Genomic DNA, 23803 nt, shown 5'->3' on the forward strand with positions numbered 1-23803 from the left:
TTGGGGGTAATTTGTTTGCAGCAAAAGATAACAAATTGACTGTTGTTGTATTACAATAGCCAATCTTCAAAGATTTTTCTTTCAAGGTTTTCAGTTGGCATGCAAGAATTTCTAAACCTCTAAGAGTGTTTAAGCTATCTTTTCTGAAATTATACTTCAAAGGACAGTTGTGAATGCAGAGCCAAAAAAAGTTGATCACATTTATAAATATCCATAGAAGTTGGCAATCATATGAATGTTCTTTTTTTAAGACAAAGTTTTGCTTTTGTTGCCCAGGTTGGAGCACAGTGGTTGCTGGAGCAATCTTGGCTCACTGCAACCTGAGCCTCCCAGGTTCGAGTGATTCTCCTGCCTCAGCCTCTTCAGTAGCTGGGATGACAGGAGCCCACCACCACTCCCAGCTAAATTTGTATTTTTTTTCTTTTAACCTTGGAAATGTGGGTTTTCATTTTTCCAAAAATTGCACCAAGGTAAAGCAAAGCTCTAGTTGATGTGGGTGTGTTGTTTAGGCGTTAGCAGTATTGCCCTCATCATGTGCTCATTGGACAGTAGCACAACCCCAAGAAAAGGATGGTAGTAATTTTGTATTTTTGGTAGAGACAGGGTTTCTCCATGTTGGTCAGGCTGGTCTCAAACTCCCAACTTCAGGTGATCCACTTGCCTTGGCCTCCCAATATGCTGGGATTATAGGCATAAGCCACTGCGCCTGGCCCACATGAATGTTCGCAATTTAACACCTTATACAGTTAGAGTCTTTGAAATAATTTGATGACACAGAAAGATCTGTCTCCACCAGTAACTGCAGGGGAGAAGACAAATCTCACTCATCTCTTTCTGAGACATCTTTTGCTAATTTTGAAGACTTGGCATTTTTAGGTTCAGGCTCTGGATTTCATTAGTCAGCATTATAAGTAAAATGTAGATTAGTGGAACTAAACTTTACTGGCAGAAGTGGAGGAAAAAATATGGCCGGGCACAGTGGCTCACACCTGTAATCTCAGCACTTTGGAAGGCCGAGGCAGGCAAATCACCTGAGGTCAGGAGTTCAATACCAACCTGGCCAATATGGTGAAAATACTAAAAATACAAAAATTACCTGGGCTTGGTGGTGTGCGCCTGTAGTCCCAGCTACTTGGGAGGCTGAGGCAGAAGAATTGCTTGAACCCGGGAGGCAGAGGTTGCAGTGAGCTGAGATGGCAATACTGCACTCCAGCCTGGGTGACAGAGCGAGACTCCATCTCAAAAAAAAGAAAAAAGAAAAAGAAAATGATTAAATGATTCTCAGGAATTGCTTGAATGATGAGAAGGAGGCAGTAAAAATTTCTGCAAAGTGGGAGGAGTAGGGAATTCCAGATTTATAGCAAATATAACAAAGGGTCAGGTGCTTAGACTCAGGTAGGATAACTTGCTCCTTTACTTATTAGTAACTTAACCTGACTTAGTACTTAACTGGTTTAACCTCAATTTCCTCATTCGTAAAATGGGAATAATGGTAATAGGGCTGTTTTGAAAATTAAATCCTAGGCTGGGTGTGTTGGCTCACTCCTGTAATCCCAGCACTTTGGGAGGCCGAGGCTGGCGGATGACAAGGTCAGGAGTTCAACACCAGCCTGATGAACATGGTGAAACCCCATCTCTACTAAAAATACAAAAATTAGCTGGGTGTGGTGGTGCATGCCTGTAATCCCAGCTACTCGGGAGGCTGAGGCAGGAGAATCTCTTGAACCCTGGGGGGTGGAGGATGTGGTGAGATCGTGCCACTGCACTCCAGCCTGGGAGACAAAGGGAGACTTCGGCTCAAAAAAAAAAAAAAAGGAAAGAAAATTAAATCATGTAGGCAAAAAATAACATAAAGCATTATCTAACTCAAACTAAGCATTATATAAATGATAGTAATCTTTGGTGTTAGAGAAAATTTAGAAGTAGAGGAAAAACAAGATGAAAATGTACCTGTAAATCCTCCACTCATTTCTTGAATTTTTGGGAATGGCAACTCATTTTGGCGAGAAAAATTACACTTGTTACAAAGAGTTCACAGACCCTAGAATCAAGAGAGCTAAAACTAATTTACATATATATGTACATATATGTATTTTTTTAATTTTTGAGACAAGATGTCAGTCTGTCATCCAGGCTGGAGTGCAGCAGTGTGATCAAGGCTTGCTGCAGCCTACTGAGTAGCTGGGACTACTGGCAAGCAACACCACACCACACTACTGGCTAATTTTATTTTATTTTTTGAAGAAACATGCTTTCACCACGTTGTGCAGGCTGGTCTCGAACTCCTGGGCTCAAGCAATCTGTCTGCCTCTGCCTCCCAAAGATCTAAGATTACAGGCATGAGCCACTGTGCCCAGCCCCAAAACTAATTAAGTATTGCAGGGTTTCTTTTCTATTTTGAAAGATTGTTTCTTTTAAATCAAGTTCTAGATTACCTTTATTTTATACTACTACTTTTTGTCCATGACAGATAAAAGAGATTAGCTCCTGTCTGAAAATATTTGCAAAGTAGTGTAATTCTCTTACTCCTTTCTGAAGCTTTCCCAAAGAAGCAAAAATGTTCAGACATAAAGCTACCAGACGCTCCAATCTGTTTGGTTACTATTCCCTTGGTCACCAATCCAGTCATCTTTCAGCTACTCCACGCATGACGCGTGCTGAGCTATTAGCTCCCACACGAATACAAGCAATTCTTTTTTTTTTTTTTTGGGGGGGGGGGCGGAGTTTTGCTCTTTTTGCCCAGGCTGGAATGCGATGGCATGATCTCGGCTCACCGCAACCTCCGCCTCCCGGGTTCAAGTGATTCTCCTGCCTCAGCCTCCCGAGTAGCTGGGATTACAGCCGTGCGCCACCACGCCCAGCTATTTTTGTATTTTTAGTAGAGTCAGGCTGGTCTCGAACTCCCAACTTCAAGTGATCCGTCCGTCTCAGCCTCCCAAAGTGCTGGAATTACAGGCCTGAGCCACAGCGCCCAGCTGAATACAAGCAATTTTTTTGTTGTTGTTGAGACAGAGTCTCGCTCCGTCGCCAGGCACCAAACTGGAGTGCAGTGGCGCAATCTCGGCTCACTGCAACCCCTGCCTCCTGGGTTCAAGCAATTCTCCTGCCTCAGCCTCCTGAGTAGCTGGAATTACAGGCGCGCGCCACCACGCCCAGCTAATTTTTAGTAGAGACGGGGATTTCACCATGTTGGCCAGGATGGTCTCGATCTCCTGACCTTGTGATCTGCCGCCTCAGCCTCCCAAAGTTCTGGGATTACAGGCGTGAGCCACCGCGCCCGGCCTTATTTATTTATTTCTTTTTTACTTTTCTTTTTCTTTTTTTTACTCTCGTTTGTAATCTGAAAGGAGAATACAAACAATTTTTAATCCTGCCTAATTCAGATGATCTTTCTTAGAGTTTGAAGTCCCTGGGGATCCGAAGCTGTCCTAGGTACACACTTTGCACAACCCAGTCCGGCACAAAAAGAGACGACTAATAATTAATGAAATTGAGAAATCAACCCACACTGAATAATCTGAGGAACATGGTATTCTTTGTGAAATAAAAGAGTCGCAAAGGGGCCCTGGATCAGCGTCCAGAGAGAGGGGTTTCATCCCAGCACTGCCCCTAACCAGCTGAAAGGTAGGCGGTCCAATCACATCAGCTCTCCGAGACTCAGTTTCTCCATCTATAAAACAAGGAGTAGGCTTGACGGTCCCTCTCTCACTATAATTTCCCGGTCGAGGTTCTGGGAGAAGTCCACAAAACTAGTAAAACTCCTTCAAGAACTGCTAAATGTGAACCTACTGGTCAAAGTTGCAAGATTTGCTTTTTGGGTCAAGGCAGTGGGAACGGCCACAGGGAACCAATCGCGGTTAATTTATTAATACACTTTGCCCAGACTTGTAACTCTTCCGGGCCCGTCAGCATTTCCCCTGCTTCTCCCGGAAACGTGGGGCGCCCAGGAATCTTCCCTAAACTTCCAAACCCCGCCCCTGGGAGGGGAGGGGGCACGGAGCAGGGCCTAGTCGCGCGCCTGCGTACTGCGGACGGAGGGCCGCGGCCTGGCGGCGAGCTGGGGTTGTACTATATAGCCCCCTTTCCGGCAAATCGCGCGAGATTTCGCTCCCCCTGGGCTCCACGACGGTCAGCGACGCGCAAGCTACTGCTGGAACTGCGGCTCTCGGCTGTTTCGGGCCCCCGCGGTGAGAGAGGAGACTCTCAACCAGGGTGACTTCCAGGCGTCTTCCTGGAGCTACCGGGGACACTGGTGTTACTGCCCGGGACACTGGGATAGGGAATGCTCGAGAAGCAGAAGCAGGTTTTGGGGTGTTTTTGAATTCTTAGGGGAAAGCAGCCTAAGGTTTTGAGGTGTTTAGGGTGTCTCTGGAACTTTCATTTAACACAGATTTGTTGAGCACCTACCGTGTGCTGGGCTTAGGGGATTGGACTCACATCATTGAAAAAAAGCAGACGAGTCCTTATCCTCTTATCGCTGAGGATCTGGGCAGTTAGTTTGAAATTCTGGGCTAGAGACGCGAATTAATACTAATTTCCATATAAAGTGGTTGGTAGCTGGAGCTATAGGGTAAGGTGAGGTCACTGAGAAAGGGAAGAGCCGGGTAGGAATCCCCACATACAAGACTTGGGGAGAGGAGAGGACTGGCAGAGAGATCCAGAAAGACATGTGTTTGTTTTGTTTGTTTGCTTTTTGAGACAAAATCACTCTGTCACCCAGCCAGGCTGGAGTGCCCTGGCTCCGTTTCGGCTCACTGCAACCTCAACCTCCTGGGCTCAGGTTGTTCTCCAGCCTCTCTCTCCCGTGTAGCTGGGACTACAGGCTCTCTCCCGTGTAGCTAGGACTACAGGCACCCGCCACCACGCCTAGCTAATTTTTCTATTTTTGGTAGAGACGGGTTTCGTCATGTTGGCCAGGCTGGGCTCAAATTCCTGGCCTCAAGTGATTCTCCCACCTCAGCCTCCCAAAGCGCTGAAATTACAGGTATGAGCCACCGCCTTGGGCCCAGAAAGACACATTTTATTATTATTTTTTTTGAAACGGAGTTTTGCTCTTGTCACCCAGGCTGGAGTACAATGGCGCAATCTTGGCTCACTGCAACCTCTGCCTCCCAGGTTCAAGCTATTCTCTAGTCTCAGCCTTCTGAGTAGCTGGGATTACAGGCGCCTGCCCCCACACCCGGCTAATTTTTGTATTTTTAGTAGAGATGAGGTTTCACCATACTGGCCAAGCTGGTCTCAAACTCCTGACCTCAGGTGATCCGCCTACCTCAGCCTCCCGAAGTGCTGGGATTATAGGCCTGAGCCACCATGCCCGGCCCCTTTTCTCATCTATAAAATTGAGAGGATATTACCAACTTCACAGTTTTTTGGGGGGGGGGGTGTGGGTGGGGGGAAGTGGTTTAAATAGGATAATAAATGAGATTTGCTCAGTTCCTGGCATTTAGGCAAAGGAAACAGGTTGAGAGAAGGGACTTTTTCCAAGGTCCCATCTGGTTAGAACCAGTACAGGTTCTTCCTAGTTAAATGCCCTTTCCCTTTTACCAGGCTCCAAGGTATACACAGCATGCTCTTTATCATCACATCAGAGCAAATTCATCTGTTATTATTTTGGAATATTAGCAGCAAGTAGGAATGCACTTAATATCATCCCAGGCGAATAGGATTTGCTGAGTTTTTTCCCCCCAGTTGGGATGAATTTAACAATCCACCCATCTTTCAGATCTTGAACTTGGTGTGTCTTATTTTAGCTGTTAGTTTTATGACTAACGTTATCTAGATGTTATTTATCTTTATTTTTTTGGGGATGAAGTTTTGCTCTTGTCCCCCAGGCTGGAGTGCAGTGGCTCAATTACTGCAAACTCTGCCTCCTAGTTTCAAGCAGTTCTGCCTCAGCCTCTCGAGTAGCTGGGATTATAGGTGCACACCACCATGCCTGGCTAATTTTTGTATTTTTAGTAGAGACAGGGTTTCACCATGTTGGCCAGGCTGGTCTCAAACTCCTGACCTCAAGTGATCCATCCACCTCAGCCTCCCAAAGTGCTAGGACTACAGGTGTTAGCCACCATGCCCAGCTAAGTTATCTGTATATTAAATGTGTGGGGTTTTGGTACTCTTGAGGGATATCACACAATTAATCCTATATTAACTGTAGTATTTGACACTTGAAAAGTTTCTAATTTAATACAGAATGAAAGAACTATAATAGTATATTTTTCATGCTGATGAGCAGTGTTTGGACCAATCTATAATATACATATTAATATTTTAAAGAAGTAAAGCATACCATTGACAGAGAAGAGGGCAAATATAACATTTCATTTGGAAAGATTGCTTTGAAAATGTAGCCATTATGGTTCTATTACTACCTAAGGACTTTTTTTTTTTTTTTGACACTGAGTTTCGCTCTTATTGCCCAGGCTAGAATGCAATGACACGATCTCAGCTCACCGCAACCTCCGCCTCCCGGTTCAAATGATTTTCCTGGCTCAGCCTCCCGAGTAGCTGGGATTACAGGCATGCGCCACCATGCCCAGCTAATTTTGTATTTTCTTTTCTTTTTTTTTTGAGACGGAGTTTCGCTCTTGTTATCCAGGCTGGAGTGCAATGGCACAATCTTAGCTCACTGCAACCTCCGCCTCCTGGTTTCAGGCAGTTCTTCTGCCTCAGCCTCCTGAGTAGCTGGGAGTACAGGCACGCGCCACCATGCCCAGATAATTTTTTTTTGTATTTTCAGTAGAGACGGGGTTTCACCATGTTGTCCAGGATGGTCTCGATCTCTTGACCCCGTGATCCACCCGCCTCGGTCTCCCAGAGTGTTGGGATTACAGGCGTGAGCCACCGGGCCCAGCCTAATTTTGTATTTTCAATAGGGACTGGGTTTCTCCATGTTGGTCAGACTGGTCTCGAACTCCTGACCTCTGGTGATTGGCCACCTCAACCTCCCAAAATGCTGGGATTACAGGCAGTAGCCACCATGCCTAGCTACTTAAGGACTCTTAGACCCACTTAACTTGGAAAACTTTGACTTTTTAACCCTTATATAATTGACACATGGTGATTCTGTAGAAAATTTCCTTTTTAAAACATATGTAACCCTACATGACGTTAGGGAGCTCTTAGTGCGATGAATGCATGTGGCACTGCCCTTAAAGATTATTGCCTGAAAAATTGAACCTGAAGTAATGAAGCCTCTAGATGTAACTAGCAGTCATGGATAAGGGGAGGAGATAGAAGGGACTTTTCCTTTTTTCTTTAAAAACTAGTCATTTACCTTGTGATGATAAGTGACACCATGAGAAAGCAATCAGAGAACATTCTACAGAGTAATGAATAAACAAGTCAAGAGCATGAAATAAACAGGGAAGGAGACTTAAAGTGTAGTATGCGGACCTTGAATCCTTATTTTAATGAACCAACTGTAAAAAGACATCTTTGAGACAATCAGGAAATTTGAATATGCACTATGCATTACATGATGATAAGGAATTACCTGTACTATTACTTCTGATAGGTGTTATAATAATGGCATAGTGTTTATGTTTAAATCTGTGATGGCGGTGATTTGCTTCAAGGGGAAGCTGGGCTTCTTTTAGCTGGGCGACATAATGTCTAGAAGGAGAGGATAGTCTTTAAGGGCAACTAGCTGTCCTGTCAGAACCAGTGAGATTATACAGTCATTTGTCACATAATGATGGTTCAGACAGTGACAGACGATGAGTCTCCTATAACATTATAATGGAATTGAAAAATTCCTCTTGCCTGGTGATGTCATAGTCATCAGAACGTTATAAGGCAATTACTTTTTTTTTATTATTTATTTTTTGAGACAGGGTCTCACTGTGTTACCCAGACTGGAGTGCAGTGGTGCAATCTCAGCTCACCACACCTTCACCTCCTGAGTTCAAGTGATTCTCCTGCCTCAGCGTCCCAAATAGCTGGGATTACAGGTGCATGCCACCACGGCCAGCAGTTTTTTATATTTTTAGTAGAGACGGGATTTCACCATGTTGGCCAGGCTGGTCTTAAACTCCTGACCTCAAATGATCCACCTGCCTTGGCCTCCCAAAGTGCTGGGATTACAGGCATGAGCCACTGCAGCTACCCTGTTACTTTACTTTTTGAGAAATTTAGTGTAGTCTAAGTGTATAGTGTAGTCTAAGTGTATAAAGTCTAAATAACCTACAATAATGTCCTAGGCTTTCACATTCCCTCACCACTCACTCACTGACTCACCCAGAGCAACTTCTATTCTGCTAGGCTCCATTCATGGTAAGGTGCCCTATAGAGATACTATTTTTAAATCTTTTATCCCATATTTTTTTTACCTTTTCTATGTTAGATACACAAATACTTACCATTGTGTTCCAGTTGTCTGCAGCATTCAGTACAGCAACATGCCATATAGGTTTGTACCCTGGAAGTTATAGGCTAAACCATGTAGCCTAGGTGTCTAGTAATCTGTGCCATCTAGGTTTGTGTAAGTACACTCTGATATTCACACAACGATGAAATCACCAATGTCATATTTCTCAGCATGTATCCCAGTAGAAAAGCTGTACAAAGCACTCACAACAGTGCCTGGCATGTAGTAACACTAAGGGCTTGATTTTCTAATTTTCAGTGGTGGATAAAGTAAGCAAAGTTATTTTCTTTCTTTTTTCTTTTTTTTTTTGAGATGGAGTCTCACTCTGTTGCAATGGTGCCATCTTGGCTAACTGCAACCTCTGCCTCCCAGGTTGAAGCCATTCTCCTGCCTCAGCCTTCTGAGTAGGTAGGACTACAGGCTCCCGCCACCATGCTCAGCTGATTTTTGTATTTTTAGTAAACAGGGTTTCACAATGTTGGCCAGGATGGTCTTGATCTCTTGACCTTGTGATCCACCCACCTTGACCTCCCAAAGTGCTGGGATTACGGGTGTGAGCCACTGTGCCAGGCTAGCGAAGTGATTTTCAACAAGTCAGTTAGTGCTAGTACTGGAACTTCATTTTGTTTCTTTCATTAGCTCAAATTGTAAATCCAGAATAAACTGGCCAGATGCAGTGGCTCACAACTGTAATCCCAGCACTTTGGGAGGCCAAGGTGGGAGGATCACTTGAGACCAGCCTGGGCAATATAGCAAGACCCCATCTCAAAAAACAAAACCAAACAGAATAAACTGATCCTTTACTTGTTGGCCGTATTGTGATATGGAATTTCCTATAGGAAGGATTTTTAAATTCCTTTGATGTATTACTTTTATCATCAGCTAAACTATTAATAAATTTTTGTTTTTTTAAAATTCACCATTGATAAGAAGGCAAAGGAATTTTCATTTTGGTAAATGAATAGAAGAGCCTTTGAAAATTTGGTTACGTGGCTAGGTGTGTTGGCTTATGCTTGTAATCCCAGCACTTTGGGAGGCCGAGGCGGACGTATCACTTGAGGTCAGAAGTTTAAGACCAGCCTGGCCAACATGGTGAAACTCCGTCTCTTCTAAAAATACCAAAAAATTAGCAGGGTGTCGTGGTGCATGCCTGTAATCTCAGCTACATGGGAGGCTGAGTCAGGAGAATCACTTGAACCCAGGAAGCAGAGGTTGCGGTGTGCCGTGATTGCACCACTGCACTCCAGCCTGGTTGACAGAGTGAGACTCTGTCTAAAAAAAAAAATGTGATTACATGTCAATTAAGCAGTTAGTGTTTTTATTTTGCCACTAGATTAACTCCTAGCTCTGGGGTAATGTATCATATTGTTTGTTTTATGTTTTTTTCTTTTATTTAGAAAACAAGTCAAGTGCAGTATTGAGAAGGGGGAAGGCGTAGAACAAGGGATTTGGCCTGTAACTGACTGTGAACAATCAGTTGAGATAATTCACTACCTTTGGACCAGACTTGTGTTGTTTTCTTTTAATTGAATCATAGGAGGCTTCATCATAATGTGCTTAAAGATGCCTGAGCTTGAATTATCTGAGACCAAAAACATTTTGCCTCACTTAATCTTCAGTGAAGTTGTTTGTATTAAGAATTCTAACTAGATGTAGCCTTTTTTCATATGTTTGCTTTAGGAGGCAAACTGACAGGAGAGTTTGTCTTTTTTGGATCCTAAATGTGATTTTTCTCCCTCTTCATTGAGAAACACAAATGGACTTCTTTTTTATTTTTAAATTGTTGAGGCCAGGCGCGGTGGCTCAAGCCTGTAATCCCAGCACTTTGGGAGGCCGAGGCGGGTGGATCACGAGGTCAAGAGATCGAGACCATCCTGGTCAACATGGTGAAACCCCGTCTCTACTAAAAATACAAAAAATTAGCTGGGCATAGTGGTGCATGCCTGTAAACCCAGCTACTCAGGAGGCTGAGGCAGGAGAATTGCCTGAGCCCAGGAGGCGGAGGTTGCGGTGAGCCGAGATCACAGCATTGCACTCCAGCCTGGGTAATAGGAGCGAAACTCCGTCTCAAAAAAAATAAAAATAAAAAATTTGAAATCGTTTAAAAAATAAATAAATAAAAATAAATAAATTGTTGAATTCTTCAAATCTTATTTGTGATTAATTTTTTTTTTCTATTTGTAGGAGTATTTTATGCAGAAATCTTGTGAAACCACTGCCCAATCAGAGTGATGATCGTTCAAAGAGTGGTATTGAATTCTCGACCTGGTATGTATTTGTGAAGAAGGAACAGCTGTGGTCTTTGATAATTATTAATGCCAATGGAGGAATGAATAAAAACTAATGTGATATTCATGTGGTAAATTAAAGTAGTTAGATACTAACACTAGTAAAGATATTAAAAGACACTTTTTAAACTGTGTAATTGTTTTTAAGTGATAGCTTATCAAGGCCGTTTTTAAACAGTGTAATAGTCTTTCAGGTGATAACTTATCCATGCATTTGTTGGTGAAATAAGTTATTTTGGAATCATAATGTTTGAAAGGTTACATTACAAATATATGTGGCTTTTATTTCTTCTTTAGAGTATGTATTATTGGTCCTTAAAATTTGCTTTTCTTTTTTATGTGGAATGTACTAACTTATATCAGTGCTGACATGTAAACTGCATTGTAAAAACAGGTGTGGAAGTAACCTGAAAGATTTGGGTCACAGTTTGCCTGCACACTTGCAGAAGTCACTCAACTTTTCTGATTCAATTTTTGTAAAATGAGCAGTTAGATTAAGATCTTTATGTACTATTCCCACCATATAAATTTAATAATTCTATGAATAGTAGATTTGCATTAAACATATCTGAAGATGAGTACCTTCTAGTGGTAACCTTTTGTTCTTACAAACTTTTCTCAGACCTCAAATTTTCTTTTTTTTTTTTTGAGATGGAATTTCGCCCTTGTTGCCCAGGCTGGAGTGCAGTGGCGTGATCTTGGATCACCACAACTTCCGCCTTCCGGATTCAAGCAATTCTCCTGCCTCAGCCTACTGAGTAGCTGGGACTACAGGTGTGTGCCACCACGCCCAGCTAATTTTTGTATTTTTAGTAGAGATGGGGTTTCACCATGTTGATTGACCAGGATGGTCTTGATCTCTTGACCTTGTGATCTGCCCACCTCGGCTTCCCAAAGTGCCTTACCTCAAATTTTCTGATTTCCTACTTTCTGTTTTTTCAGACTTTATTATTACTACTTTTATATTCATTTAAGTTTCTATAATGATGACCTTTCCTTATAAATTGTTCTCATTCCTCAAATTTTCTAATTTTTCAGATTACTTTTGTATTCATTTAAGTTTCTATTTGCTTCTTAAAATGAGGAAGGAAAGTTTAGCTGCACTCCATCCTGGGTGACAGAGTAAAACCCTCTCTCTTAAAAAAAGAAATACATACGGAGTCATTTCTATAGTTAGAGAAGAATTACAAAACAATGTAGATTTACTTGTGCCTGTTTTAAAAGGAAGTGCTCTGAATCCTAGAGTGACCCTTTAAAGAATAAGTATGACTGGGTGGTAGCTCACACCTGTAATCCCAGCACTTTGGGAGGCCAAGGTGGGTGGATCATGAGGTCAGGAGTTCAAGACCAGGCTGGCCAAGATGTTGAAACCCCATCTCTACTAAAAATACAAAATTTAGCCAGGCGTGGTGGTGAGTGCCTGTAATCCCAGTTAGGCGGGAAGCTGAGGCAGAGAATCACTTGAACCCAGGAGGGAGAGGTTGCAGTGAGCCGAGATTGTGCCACTGTACTCCAGCCTGGGCGACAGAGTAAGACTCCGTCTCAAAAAAAAAAATAATAATAAGTATATCTCAGCACTTTCGGAGGCCAAGGTGGGTGGATCACGAGGTCAGGAGTTTGAGACCAGCCTGGTTAGCATGGTGAAACCCCGTCTCTACTAAAAATACAAAAAGCCGGGAATCGTGGTGCATGCCTGTAATCCCAGCTACTTGGGAGGCTGAGTCAGGAGAACCACTTGAACCCGGGAGGCAGAGGTTCCAGTGAACCAAGATTGCACCACTTAACTGCAGCCTTGGTGATAGAGCGAGACTCTGTCTCAAAAAAAAAAAGTGTATAGTAAAGTGACCCTGCTTACTTTATGTTTTTGCCTATTATTTTAGGAAAAAATGGTAATCCAGTGGCAGAGAATTTCCGAATGGAAGAAGTCTATTTACCAGATAATATCAATGAAGGACAAGTACAAGTTAGAACTCTTTACCTTTCTGTGGATCCTTACATGGTAAGAATCAGGATGTCGTAACTTGGTGTAAAATAACTTTATTTTATTATTTTTCATGTTGTATCTGAATTTTATTGTGCAGTCCCCTTATAGATTGGTAAATATTTGAGCAGTTATATATTGATACCTTTGAATTACAGATTGCCTTCATTTTTATTTACTAGTGAAATTAAGGAATGTTATAGGGGGAATAGATAATAATAGTATATGTATGTGGTTCAGGTGTTTTCAAATGTTCAGATTACTTTCCAGTAGTAAATAAAGCTTGAAAATGGTAAAATAGGATTGCAAATTATCTCAGATCCACTTTACAAGAGAGGCTATATATGAGATCTTTTTCTTTTTTTTTTGAGACAGAGTCTCACTCTGTCACACAGGCTGGAGTGCAGCAGCACGATCTTGGCTCACTGCAACCTCCACCTCTTGGATTCAAGTGATTCTCCTGCCTTAGCCTCCCAAGTAGCTGGGACTACCGGCATATGCCACCATGCCTGGCTAAGTTTCATTTTTTTTTTAGTAGAGATGGGGTTTCACCATATTGGCCAGGCTGGTCTTGAACTCCTGACCTTATGATCCACCTGCCTCGGCCTCCCTAAGTGCTGGGATTACAGGTATGAGCCATCACATGCCCAGCTGGGATCTTTATTTATTTCTAGTTGACGTTCTTTTCTTTTTTTTTTTTTTAAGAGATGAGGTCTTTCTGTGTTGCCCAAGCTGGTCTCAGTTTTGCTGGGCTCAGGCAATCCTCCCACCCTGGCCTCCTGAAGTGCTGGAATTATAGGTGTGAGCCACTGTGCTCAGCTCTGTAGTTGATCTCTTTTTGAAAGGAACAGACTCAGTTATGCTACCTCTAGATAACGAAGATTTATTGAAAAGGTATATATTACCAAACTACAAATAAGAAGCCACTAGGCACAGGGACTTAGGCTCTTTGAGCTGGCTTCTTGCTTTACTTCTGTCAGAGGTCATACAGTCTCTTCTTCACTTCTAACTTCATCCCATGGCCATGACAAGCACAGCTATATATGTCAGTTTACCCCCGCTATTAAGAGTCTCGGCTGGGCATGGTGGCTCATGCCTATAATCTTAGCACGTTGGGAGGCCAAGGCAGGATTACTTGAGCCGAGGAGTTCAAGACCAGCCTGGGCAACAGAGTAAGACCCCGTCTCTACAAAAAATTAAAAATTTAGACAGGTGTGATGGCTTGTGCTTGTAGTCCTAGCTACTTGAGAGGCTGAGGTGGGAGGATTGCTTGAGCCTAGGAGGTTGAGGCTGCATTGAGCCATGATTGCACCACTGCACTTCAGTTTGGGTGACAGAGTGAGACCCTGTCTCAAAAAAAAAAGTCTCATTGCTTGGAATCAGATTGCCGCAATAGAGAAATTGGCCCCATGTGACTGTTTCGTTAAAAATCTATTTCATAGGTTGCTACACAACTTTATGAGTTTCCTCATACTGTTTTAACACATTACTGTAAACTTAGTGGCTTTGTTTTTTTGAGACCGAGTCTCACTTTGTTGCCCAGACTGAAGTGCAGTAGCATGATCACAGCTCACTGCAACCTCCACCTCAGGTTCAAGTGATTCTCCTGCCTCAGCCTCCCGAGTAGCTGGGATTATAGGCATGCACCACCATGCCTGGCTAATTTTTTGTATTTTTAGTAGAGATGGGGTCTCACCAGGTTATCCAGCCTGGTCTTGAACTCCTGACTTCAGGTGATCTGCCCACCTCAGCCTCCTAAAGTGCTGGGATTATAGGCATGAGCCACAGCCCCTGGCAGCTTAGTGACTTCAAATAAAAATTTATTTTTAGAGATCAGAGATCCAAAATTGGTCTTACATGGCTAAAATGAAGATGTTGGCAGGGCTGCATTTCTTCTGGAGGCCCTAGGGACCATCTGTTTCCTTGCCTTGTCCGTCTTCTCAAGGCTGCCCGCATTCCTTGACTTGTAACTTTGCATTTCGCTAGTCTCTGCTTCAGTGGTTAGATCTCTGAACTCTAACTTTTCTTCCTCCCTCTTACAAGGATCTTTGTGATTACATTGAGCCCCCTGGGATAGTCCAGAATAATTTCTCGATTTCAAGATCATTAACTTAATTACATTTGCAAAGTCTCTTTTGCCATATAAGATAACATATTCACAAGTTTCAGGGATTAGGACATGGACATCTTTGTGAGACCATTATTATGCCTACCACACCACCTATGGGTTGGCAGTCCAGGGGTCAGATGGCCCTCTGAATCCGTTCAGCTGTGGTTGGAGGGAGGGTTGGGCAAGGGCTGCCCCTTGGTGGGAGAGCATTGGCCTTAAGAAGGTACAATTGGCCGGGTGCGGTGGCTCATGCCCATAATCCCAGCACTTTGGGAGGCTGAGGTAGGAGGATCACCTGAGGTCAGACCAGCCTGACCATCATGCTGAAACCCTATCTCTACTAAAAATAGAAAAAAAAATTAGCCGAGCGTGGTGGCAGGTGCCTGTAATCCCAGCTACTCAGGAGGCTGAGGCAGGAGAATCGCTTGAACCCGGGATGCAGAGGTTGTAGTGAGCCGACATCGTGCCATTGCACTCTAGCCTGGGTGACAAGAATGTAACTCTGTTTCAAAATAAAAAAATTAACCAGGCATGGTGGCATGCACCTGCAGTCCTGGCTACTCAGCATGCTGAGGTGGGAGAATCCCTTGAGCCAAGGAGGTTGAGGCTGCAGTGAGCTATGCACTCCAGCCTTGGCAACAGAGCAAGATTTTGTCTCTAAAAATATAAAAATAGGCCAGAAGCAGTGGCTCACGCCTGGAATCCAAGCACTTTGGGTGGCCAAGGTGGGTGGATCATGAGGTCAGGAGTTAAAGACCAGCCTGGCCAACATGGTGAAACCCCATCTCTACTAAAGATACAAAAAATTAGTTGGGCATGGTGGCATGCGCCTATAATCCTAGCTACTTAGGAGGGTGAGGCAGGAGAATTACTTGAACCCAGGAGGCAGAGGTTGCAATGAGCCAAGATCAAGCCATTGCACTCCAGCCTGGGTGACAGGACAAGACTCCATCTCAAAAAAACCCCCCAAAAAATAGATAGATGGATAGATAGATAGACAGATAGAAAAAAAGAGAGTACAAGCAAAAGCATGGAGAAAGAGCCAAACTCATTCTTTTATCTGGAACCCACTGCTGCCATAATGGCATTAGTCCGTTCACGAAAGCAGAGCCCTCATGATGAAATTGCCTGTCTTTTTTTTTTTTTGAGACAGGGTCTCACTATGTCCCTTTAGCTGGAGTACAGTGGTGTGATCACGGCTCGTTGCCCCCCCACCCCTTGAACTCCTGGGCTCAAGTGATCCTCCCACTTAAGCCTCTGGAGTAGCTGGGACTATAGGCGTGTTCCACCTTGCCTGGCTAATTTTTGTATTTTTTGTAGAGACAGGGTTTTGCTACATTGCCCAGAACCCCTGAGCTCAAGCAATCTGCCACCCTCAGTTTCCCAAAGTGTTGGGATCATAGGTCTAAGCCACTGTACCTGGCCGAGACCCTGTCTCTTAAAAAAAAAAAAAAAAAAAGATTTTTGGGGAGGAAAAATGATGGAACAACTAGGATTATAATATGAATTGAATTCATGATCTTTACTTTAAACACCCCCAATCTCAAAGCAAAAACAAAAACCAAAAGCCCCTTTTTCCTCCAGGGAAGTAAATATCTTGTCTACTTACTCATTTCATGCTAGAAAGCACAGGCTTGAGATTTTTGCCTCTTTGGTTCTCCATATTCTGTCAGTCAGTCACCAGGTCCTCTGGATCCCACCTCCTAAATACCTCTCAATTCAGTCCATGTCTTAGTAATTCCAGGGAAGTCTACCTAGTCTGAATCACCATTGTTTCTTTCCTAATAGAGTAGGTACCCTTGCACGCACTCTTTGCCCCTTTAAGCCATTTTTCACACTGCAGCCAGAGTGCCAGAGTGATTTTTTTTTATAACAGCAACTAATTGTGTTACCTTGCTTAAAGTGATTTAATGGCTTCCCATTAGTTTCGGGATTGAGACCAATCAGCCTTGACATGGTCTAAGAAGCTACATAACCTGAGCTGGGCTTGGTGGCTCCCCCTTGTAATCAATCCCAGCACTTTGGGAAGCCGAGGTGGGTGGATCACCTAAGGTCAGGAGTTTGAGACTAACCTGGCCAACATGGGGAAACCCCGTCTCTACTAAAAATACAAAAAAATTGGCCAGGCATGATGGCACATGCCTGTAGTCCCAGCTACTCAGGAGGGTAAGATGGGAGAATCACTTGAGCCCAGGAGGTAGAGGTTGCAGTGAGCCGAGATCATGCCACTGCACTCCAGCCTGGGCAACAGAGGAAGACTGTCTCAAAAAAAAAAAAAAAAAAGCTACATAATATGACTTGTTTACATGTCTAGGCTCAGTGAAGGCTGCCAATTACCCTCACACCCTTGTCTCAGTGGATGTCTTTCTTTTGTAACACATCAGTGCCCCCTTCTGCTCAAGCTTTGTATTAATCATGTTTTTAACAGTGTATTTTATGTTGCTTTGACATCTTAGGGGATTTGTGAATCCTAGAGAAACTGTCCCTGGCAGGATTTTCGTATTTTTAGAGATAGCAACTTGCCTTTGAGTCTTGCCATTCATATACAAACCAACCAATCCAAAGCCCACATCCCTAAACACCTTCTCTATCTACCTCACACTGCCCCAGGGCCAGATGCTGCACAACTAAGAATGACCTCTGCATATCAGAGCCCTCTGGCATTATTAAAACTGTCATGTAATGTACTCAAGGTTACCTGCCCTGCTTTCCTGGTTCCTTCCTGTGGAAATCAAAGATACCTCTCTCAAAAAAAAAAAAAAAAAAAAAAAAAAAAAAATGCCTGGGCGCAATGGCTCACACCTGTAATCCTAGCACTTTGGGAGGCAGAGGCAGGTGGATTGCCTGAGCTCAGGAGTTCAAGACCAGCCTGGGCAACAAGGTGAAACCCCGTCTCTACTAAAATACAAAAAATTATCCAGGTGTGGTGGCATGTTCCTGTAAGCCTACGTACTTGGGAGGCTGAGGCAGGAAAATTGCTAGAACCTGGGAGGTGAAGGTTGCAGTGAGCTGAGATCGCACCACTGTACTCCAGCTTGGGCAACAGAGTGAGACTCTGTCTCTTAAAAAAAAAAAGACTCTGGGCCACATTCTTCCTTGCTCCTTTAGCCTCTTGACCAACTCTGGTGCTTCCCCATGCAACCCTTCTTGGCATAGTGTGCCCTCCCCTTTTGGCAACTGTAAGAAATTCTTCTTTCAAGGCAGTTGTCTTTGTATCTATCATTTTACCATACCTGGTTAAAACAGAGTCCCAGGTACATATTAAACCAAGCTCTCATACATGTTTGGCCTCTATCTAAAAGCCTCCTCCCACTCTTTTTCCTTTACCTGGATAATCCCTGTTACTTCCTAGATGCCTGCTTAAAGAGGTTTCCTTTGGTAAATCTCTCTGAATCCTCAGACTAGTCCAAACCTCTCTTTTGTATTTTCCGCTTGACATTTGGCATTTATCCCAATTGAAAGTAATAATTACATGTGTAGTTATTAGATTATCTGTCTCCCCTAATAAAAAGCAAGTTTATGGCCTGGCTGGGTGCCATGGCTCATGCATATAATCCTAGTACATTGGGAAGGTGAGGGAGGAGGATCACTTGAGCCCAGGAGTTTGAGACCATCCTGGGCAACATAGCAAGATGCCATCAATACCAAAAAATGAAATTAGTGTGAGGGTTAAGGCACATACCTGTAGTCCGAACCACTCTGGAGGCTGAGGTGGGAGGATTACTTGAGCCCAGGAGGTCGAAGCTGCAGTGAGGCGTGATCATGCCACGGCACTCCAGCCTGGGCAACAGAGTGAGACCCTGCCTCAAAAAAAAAATAAGTTTATGAAAATAAAGTTTTTATTTATCACTGTATTTCCAGTGACTAGCATAGTGTTTATTAAGTGTTAATTGCAGAAATGAAGGAAGAAAAATCACTTTGGGGTACTTTCACTAGACATTCTCTATGTATCAGTCCTTTAAAAAAAAGAATCAGGCCAGGCGCAGTGGCTCACGACTGTAATCCCAGCACTTTGGGAGTCCGAGGCAGGGGGATCACTCTTGGTCAGAAGTTCGAGACCAGCCTGGCCAACATGGTGAAACCCCGTCTCTACTAAAAACACAAAAATTAGCCAGGCATGGTAGCATGTGCCTGTTATCCCAGCTACTTGGGAGTCTGAGGCAAGAGAATGTATTGATTGAGCCTGGGAGGCGGAGGTTGCAGTGAGCTGAGATTGTACCACTCCAGCCTGGGTGACAGAGAGAGACTCTGTCTAGAAAAAAAAAAAAAAAAAATGGCTGGGTATGATGGCTTGAGCCTATAAATCCCACTACTTGGGAGACTGAGGTGGGAAGATGATTTGAAGCTGGGTGTTCAAGTCTAGCTTGGGCAGCAAAGCAAGACCCCACCTCTAAAAAGTAGAAAAACCTTAAGCAACTTTTTTTTTTTTTTGATACGGAGTCTTGCTCTGTATAGTGGCATGATCTCGGCTCACTGCCACCTCTACCTCCCAGGTTCAAGCAATTCTCATGCCTCAGCCTCCTCAGTAACTGGGATTACAGACGTAAAGTTGCCTAAGAGGCCTGGCACAGTGGCTCACATCTGTAAATCCTAGTGCTCTGGGAGGCTGAGGCAGATGGATCACCTGAGATTAGGAGTTTGAGACCAGCCTGGCCAACATGCGAAATCCTGTCTCTACTAAAAATACAAAAATTAGCCAGGCGTGGTGGTGCATGGCTAAATTTTGTATTTTTAGTAGAGACAGGATTTACAGACGTGAGCCACTGTGCTGGGCCTCTTAAGCAACTTTAAAAAGGAAAAAGGAATAATTGAGATTTTATATCATTCCCAATTCACAGCTAAAATTTATCATCATGTATACAAAGTACATGATTATCCTTAAATGTACATATACAACTTGGCTTCCATATTCTTTTTTATTATTTAAAAAGTTTTTATTTTCATTTGATAGAGTGAGGGGTCTTGCTTTGTTGGCCAGGCTGATCTCAAAGTCTGTGCCTCAAGCGATCATCCTGCCTTGGCCTTCCAAAGTGGTGGGTTTATAGGTGTGCTTTTATATTCTTTTTTTTTTAAAACAGAGTTTCGCTCTTTTTGTCCAGGCTGTAGTGCAATGTTGTGATCTTGGCTTATGCAACCTCTGCCTCCTGGGTTCAAGCAATTCTTCTGCCTCAGCCTCCCGAGTAGCTGGGACTACAGGCATGCGCCACTACACCTGGCTAATTTTGTATTTTTAGTAGAGACCGGGTTTCTCCATGTTGGTCAGGCTAGTCTGGAACTCCTGACCTCAAGTGATCCGCCAGCCTCAGCCTACCAAAGTACTTGGATTACAGGTGTGAGCCACCATACTGAGCATTTTCATATTCTTTAAGTGACTTTATAGGAAAAACTAGTTCAAATATTATTATTTTGGTGGTTAATAACATTCTGTTGTATTAACATCATTTGTTTAGCTATAGGGAATTACTTGTGTGATATTGCGATTTATAAAAGGAAATATTTGGTGTTCTTACTCTTTGCTGGCACACAATTCCTAAAGCCCTTGGAATCTCCAAGATGTCTTTTTGTATGCTAATGAGATGCCTAGTGGCTAGGGGCTCCTGAATAGCCTCAGGATGGGGGCTGATTACCAAGGCAACCAACGGAATGATCTGAGGTTGGAACTTTGGGTTTATCACCAATGGGCAGTGATTTAATCAATCATGCCTACATAAAGAAACCTTCATCAAAACCGTAAAGGACCTGGTTAAGGAGTTTCCAGAAAGCTGAACACATGGAGATTCCTGTAGGGTGGTGTACTAGAGAGGGTGTGGAAATTCCTTGCCTTTTCCGGTATACCTTGCTCCATGCATCTCTTCTATTTGACTTTTCTTTTTTTTTTTAATTCATTAATTTGTTTTTTGTTCTCTTTTGGGGGTCTCTTTTTTTTGGGGGGGGTCTAGCTCTGTCACCAGGCTGGAGTGCAGTGGCACGATCTCTGCTCACTGCAACCTCCTCCTCCCGGGTTCAAGCAATTCTCCTGCCTCAGCCTCCTGAGTAGCTGGGACTACAGGCGCGCACCACCATGCCCAGCTAATTTTTGTATTTTTTAGTAGAGACGGGGTTTCACCATGCTGGCCAGGATGGTCTTGATCTCTTGACCTCGTGATCTGCCCACCTCGGCCTCCCAAAGGGCTGGGATTACAGGCATAAGCCACCGCGCCTGGCCATTTGATCTTTTTTTAATTTTAATTTTTATTTGGCTATTTATCTGTATCCTTTGTAATATCCTGTATAATAAACAGTAAATGTAAGCAAAGTATTTCTCAGAGTTCTTGAAGTGCTCTAGCAAATTAAACCAAAGGAGAGGGTAGAGTGGAGACACTGATTTATAGCCAGTTTGTCAGAAGTACTGACCATAACCTAAGATTTAAGATTGGCATCTGAAGTAGGTGCAGTCTTGTGGGACAGAGCCCTTAATCTATGGGACCTGACACTATATGCAGGTAGATAGTGTCACAGTTGAATTGAATTGAATTGAATTAGACACCCAGTTGATGTCCTCTGCAGAATTGCTTGGTTGGTGTATAGGGAAATACCCTTCCACATCTGTTTGTTTCAGAAGTGTAGTGTTGAGTGGTGAGTGAAAGTAGGAAAAGAGTAGATTTTTTCCCTATATCTCACAGAAGTTATTTCCATTTTTTCTACTAGCTGTGTTTAAGTATCAGGCCCTTGGTCTGGCCGGTGTCTATGGCTGCACTTGCTTTTAAGGAATAGATGGGAGGTGGCACACAAGCAGAAGTAAATGTATTCTTATACAAGCTTCTGCATTAATTCTCTGTTTTGTTTTTTACCCGGGTAAACTGAACCACATAGGACCCCTTCATCAAGAGTCCTTCCATGTTTTCCATTTCCTGGTCCATGCTGTGGTCCTCTACATTTTGGATGTCATGATAGAGGCAAGAGGAAGAGAGCCTTGACTGCTACCCAGAGAAGTTGCTAGCCCTCCTCTGAGACAAGGTGGTCCGACTGTGGCACTCTGTCTTTGAGAGATGAAGAGAGCATTTGTCTGTAATTAGGGGGCATGAAATAGGGAAAGTGCTTGGTCACTTCTTTTTGGGTTCTTTTCTTTTTTTTTTTGGGAGTAAGGCAGGAAGGGAGGGAAGGAGGAAGGTAGGGAGGAAGGAAGGGATGAAGGAAGGAAGGGAGGGAGGGAGGAGGAAGGGAGGGAGGGAGGGAAGGAGGGAAGCAGGGAGGGAGGAAGGGAGGGAGGGAAGGGAAGGAAGGATATCAAGCAATGAGAGAGACATTGCGGACCTGGGTCTAGAGGTTTACAAGTTGATTGCTTTTTTTTTTGAGAGAAGGAAAGAAAAGACAAAAAAAAAAAAATGAGTAAAGGAGAGGAAGAAAGAGGGAGAGAAAGAGGGAGAGTGAACGGAAATATTGCTTTATTCTGAAAAAAAATGGGTATTAATAATGGCCAATCAATGTTTCATTTAAACCTATGAGTAGGTGTGATGTGGTATTGAGAAGAATGTATATTTTGTGTATTTGAAGTGGAGAGCTCTATAAATATTTATTAAGTTTACTTGTTCCGGATCTGAGTTCGAGTCCTTGATATCCTTATTAATTTTCTATCTCATTGAGTCTAAGTCTCTATGTATTTGGGTGTTAGAATCATTAGCTCTTGTTGTTGCATCGGTCCTTTTACCACTATACCTTTGTTGCTTTAAAATCTATTTTATCCGATACAAGAATTGCAACTCCTGCTTTTTATTTATTGATTGATTGATTTTTGCTCTCCATTTGGTTGTTAAATCTTTCTCCATCCCTTTGTTTTGAGTCTTTGTGTATCCTTGCATGTGAAACAGGTCTGGATGTAACATGCCATTGGGTTTTGGCTGTGTCTTTTGATTGGGGAATTTAGTCAATTTAAATTTAGGGTTACTGCCATTTGATGTTAACTGGCTGTTTGATCCATTCGTTGGTGTAAATTCTTCTTTATGTTGGTGCTCTTTACTTTTTGGAATATTTTTAGAAAGGCTAATACTGGTTGTTTCTTTCTGTGTGTAATACTTCTTTCAGAAGCTCTTGTAAAGCAGGCCTGGTGGTAATAAAATCTCTGAGTACTTGCTTGTTCATAAAAGATTTTATTTTTCCTTCAGTTGTGAAGCTTAGTTTGGCTGGATATGAAATTCTGGGCTGAAGGTTCTGTTCCTTGAGGATGTTGAATATTGGCCCCCACTCTCTTCTGGCTTGTAGAGTTTCTGCTGAGAGATCTGCTGTAAGTCTGACAGGCTTGCCTTTGTGGGTAACCTGACCTTTCTCTCTGGCTGCCCTTAGTATTTTCTCCTTCGTTTCAACCCTGGTGAATCTAACGATTATGTGCCTTGGGGTTGCTCTTCTTGAGGAGTATCTTTGTGGTGTTCTCTGTATTACCTGGGGTTGAATATTGACCTGCTTTGCTAGTTCAGGAAAGTTTTCCTGAATAATATCCTGAAGGGTATTTTCCAGCTTGGATTCATTCTCTACGTCACATTCAGGTACACCTATCAAACGTAAATTTGGTCTTTTCACATAGTGCCACATTTCTTGGAGACTTTGCTCATTCCTTTTTATCCTTTGTTCTCTAATCTTGTCTTTTTGTTTTCTTTCATTAAGTTGGACTTTGACCTCTGTTATCCTTTCTTCTGCTTGAACAATTCGAGTGTTTAAACCCGTGCATGCTTCTCGGAGTTCCTGTATTGTATTCTTCAGTTCCATTAATTCACTTATATTCCTCTAAGTTGTCTATTCTCAATAGGATTTCGTCAAACCTTTTTTCAAAGTTCCTAGTTTCTTTACGTTGGGCTACAACGTGTTCTTTTAACTCACCAAAGTTTCTTATCCATTCCTTGAAGCGTGATTCTGTTGTTGGGAGTCGCTCGTTCTCCATCAAGCCTTGTTCCATTGTTGATGTGGAAATGTGATCATCTTTAGAGGAAGAGGCGTTCTGACTTTGAGTATTCTCAGCCTTTTTACGCTGGTTTCTTCCCATCGTTGTAAATTTATCCTCCTGTCCACTTTGAAATTACCAACTTTCA

General features: G+C 43.0%; 1 protein-coding gene and 1 non-coding gene across 8 annotated transcripts in view; one reads left to right on the top strand and one right to left on the bottom strand.

The window, feature by feature from the left end:
• Positions 1-449: 449 nt before the first annotated feature.
• LOC118145408 (U4atac minor spliceosomal RNA) lies at positions 450-575 on the bottom strand. Its single transcript, XR_004730525.3, has one exon. It is a non-coding gene; the product is annotated as a U4atac minor spliceosomal RNA (small nuclear RNA).
• Positions 576-4027: 3452 nt separating this feature from the next.
• PTGR2 (prostaglandin reductase 2) overlaps positions 4028-23803 on the top strand; it is a 44032-nt gene continuing 24256 nt past the window's right edge. For 4 of the 7 annotated variants that reach the window (XR_013521385.1, XM_078335436.1, XM_009006317.5 and 1 more), the window contains exons 1-3: positions 4028-4187; positions 10550-10633; positions 12534-12652. Coding sequence is in view for 5 of the 7 variants with exons in the window: in XM_009006317.5 (XP_009004565.1) it covers positions 10597-10633; positions 12534-12652 (156 nt within the window). In the remaining 2 variants the exon portion in view is untranslated. Of the gene's footprint in view, positions 4304-4892; positions 4985-10549; positions 10634-12533; positions 12653-23803 lie in introns of all 7 variants that reach the window. The other 3 variants (XM_017977212.4, XM_078335435.1, XM_078335434.1) reach the window with 2 other exon arrangements.

The sequence above is a fragment of the Callithrix jacchus genome, chromosome 8 (genome assembly GCF_049354715.1).
Source record: "Callithrix jacchus isolate 240 chromosome 8, calJac240_pri, whole genome shotgun sequence".
In the NCBI taxonomy this organism is placed as follows: domain Eukaryota; kingdom Metazoa; phylum Chordata; class Mammalia; order Primates; family Cebidae; genus Callithrix; species Callithrix jacchus.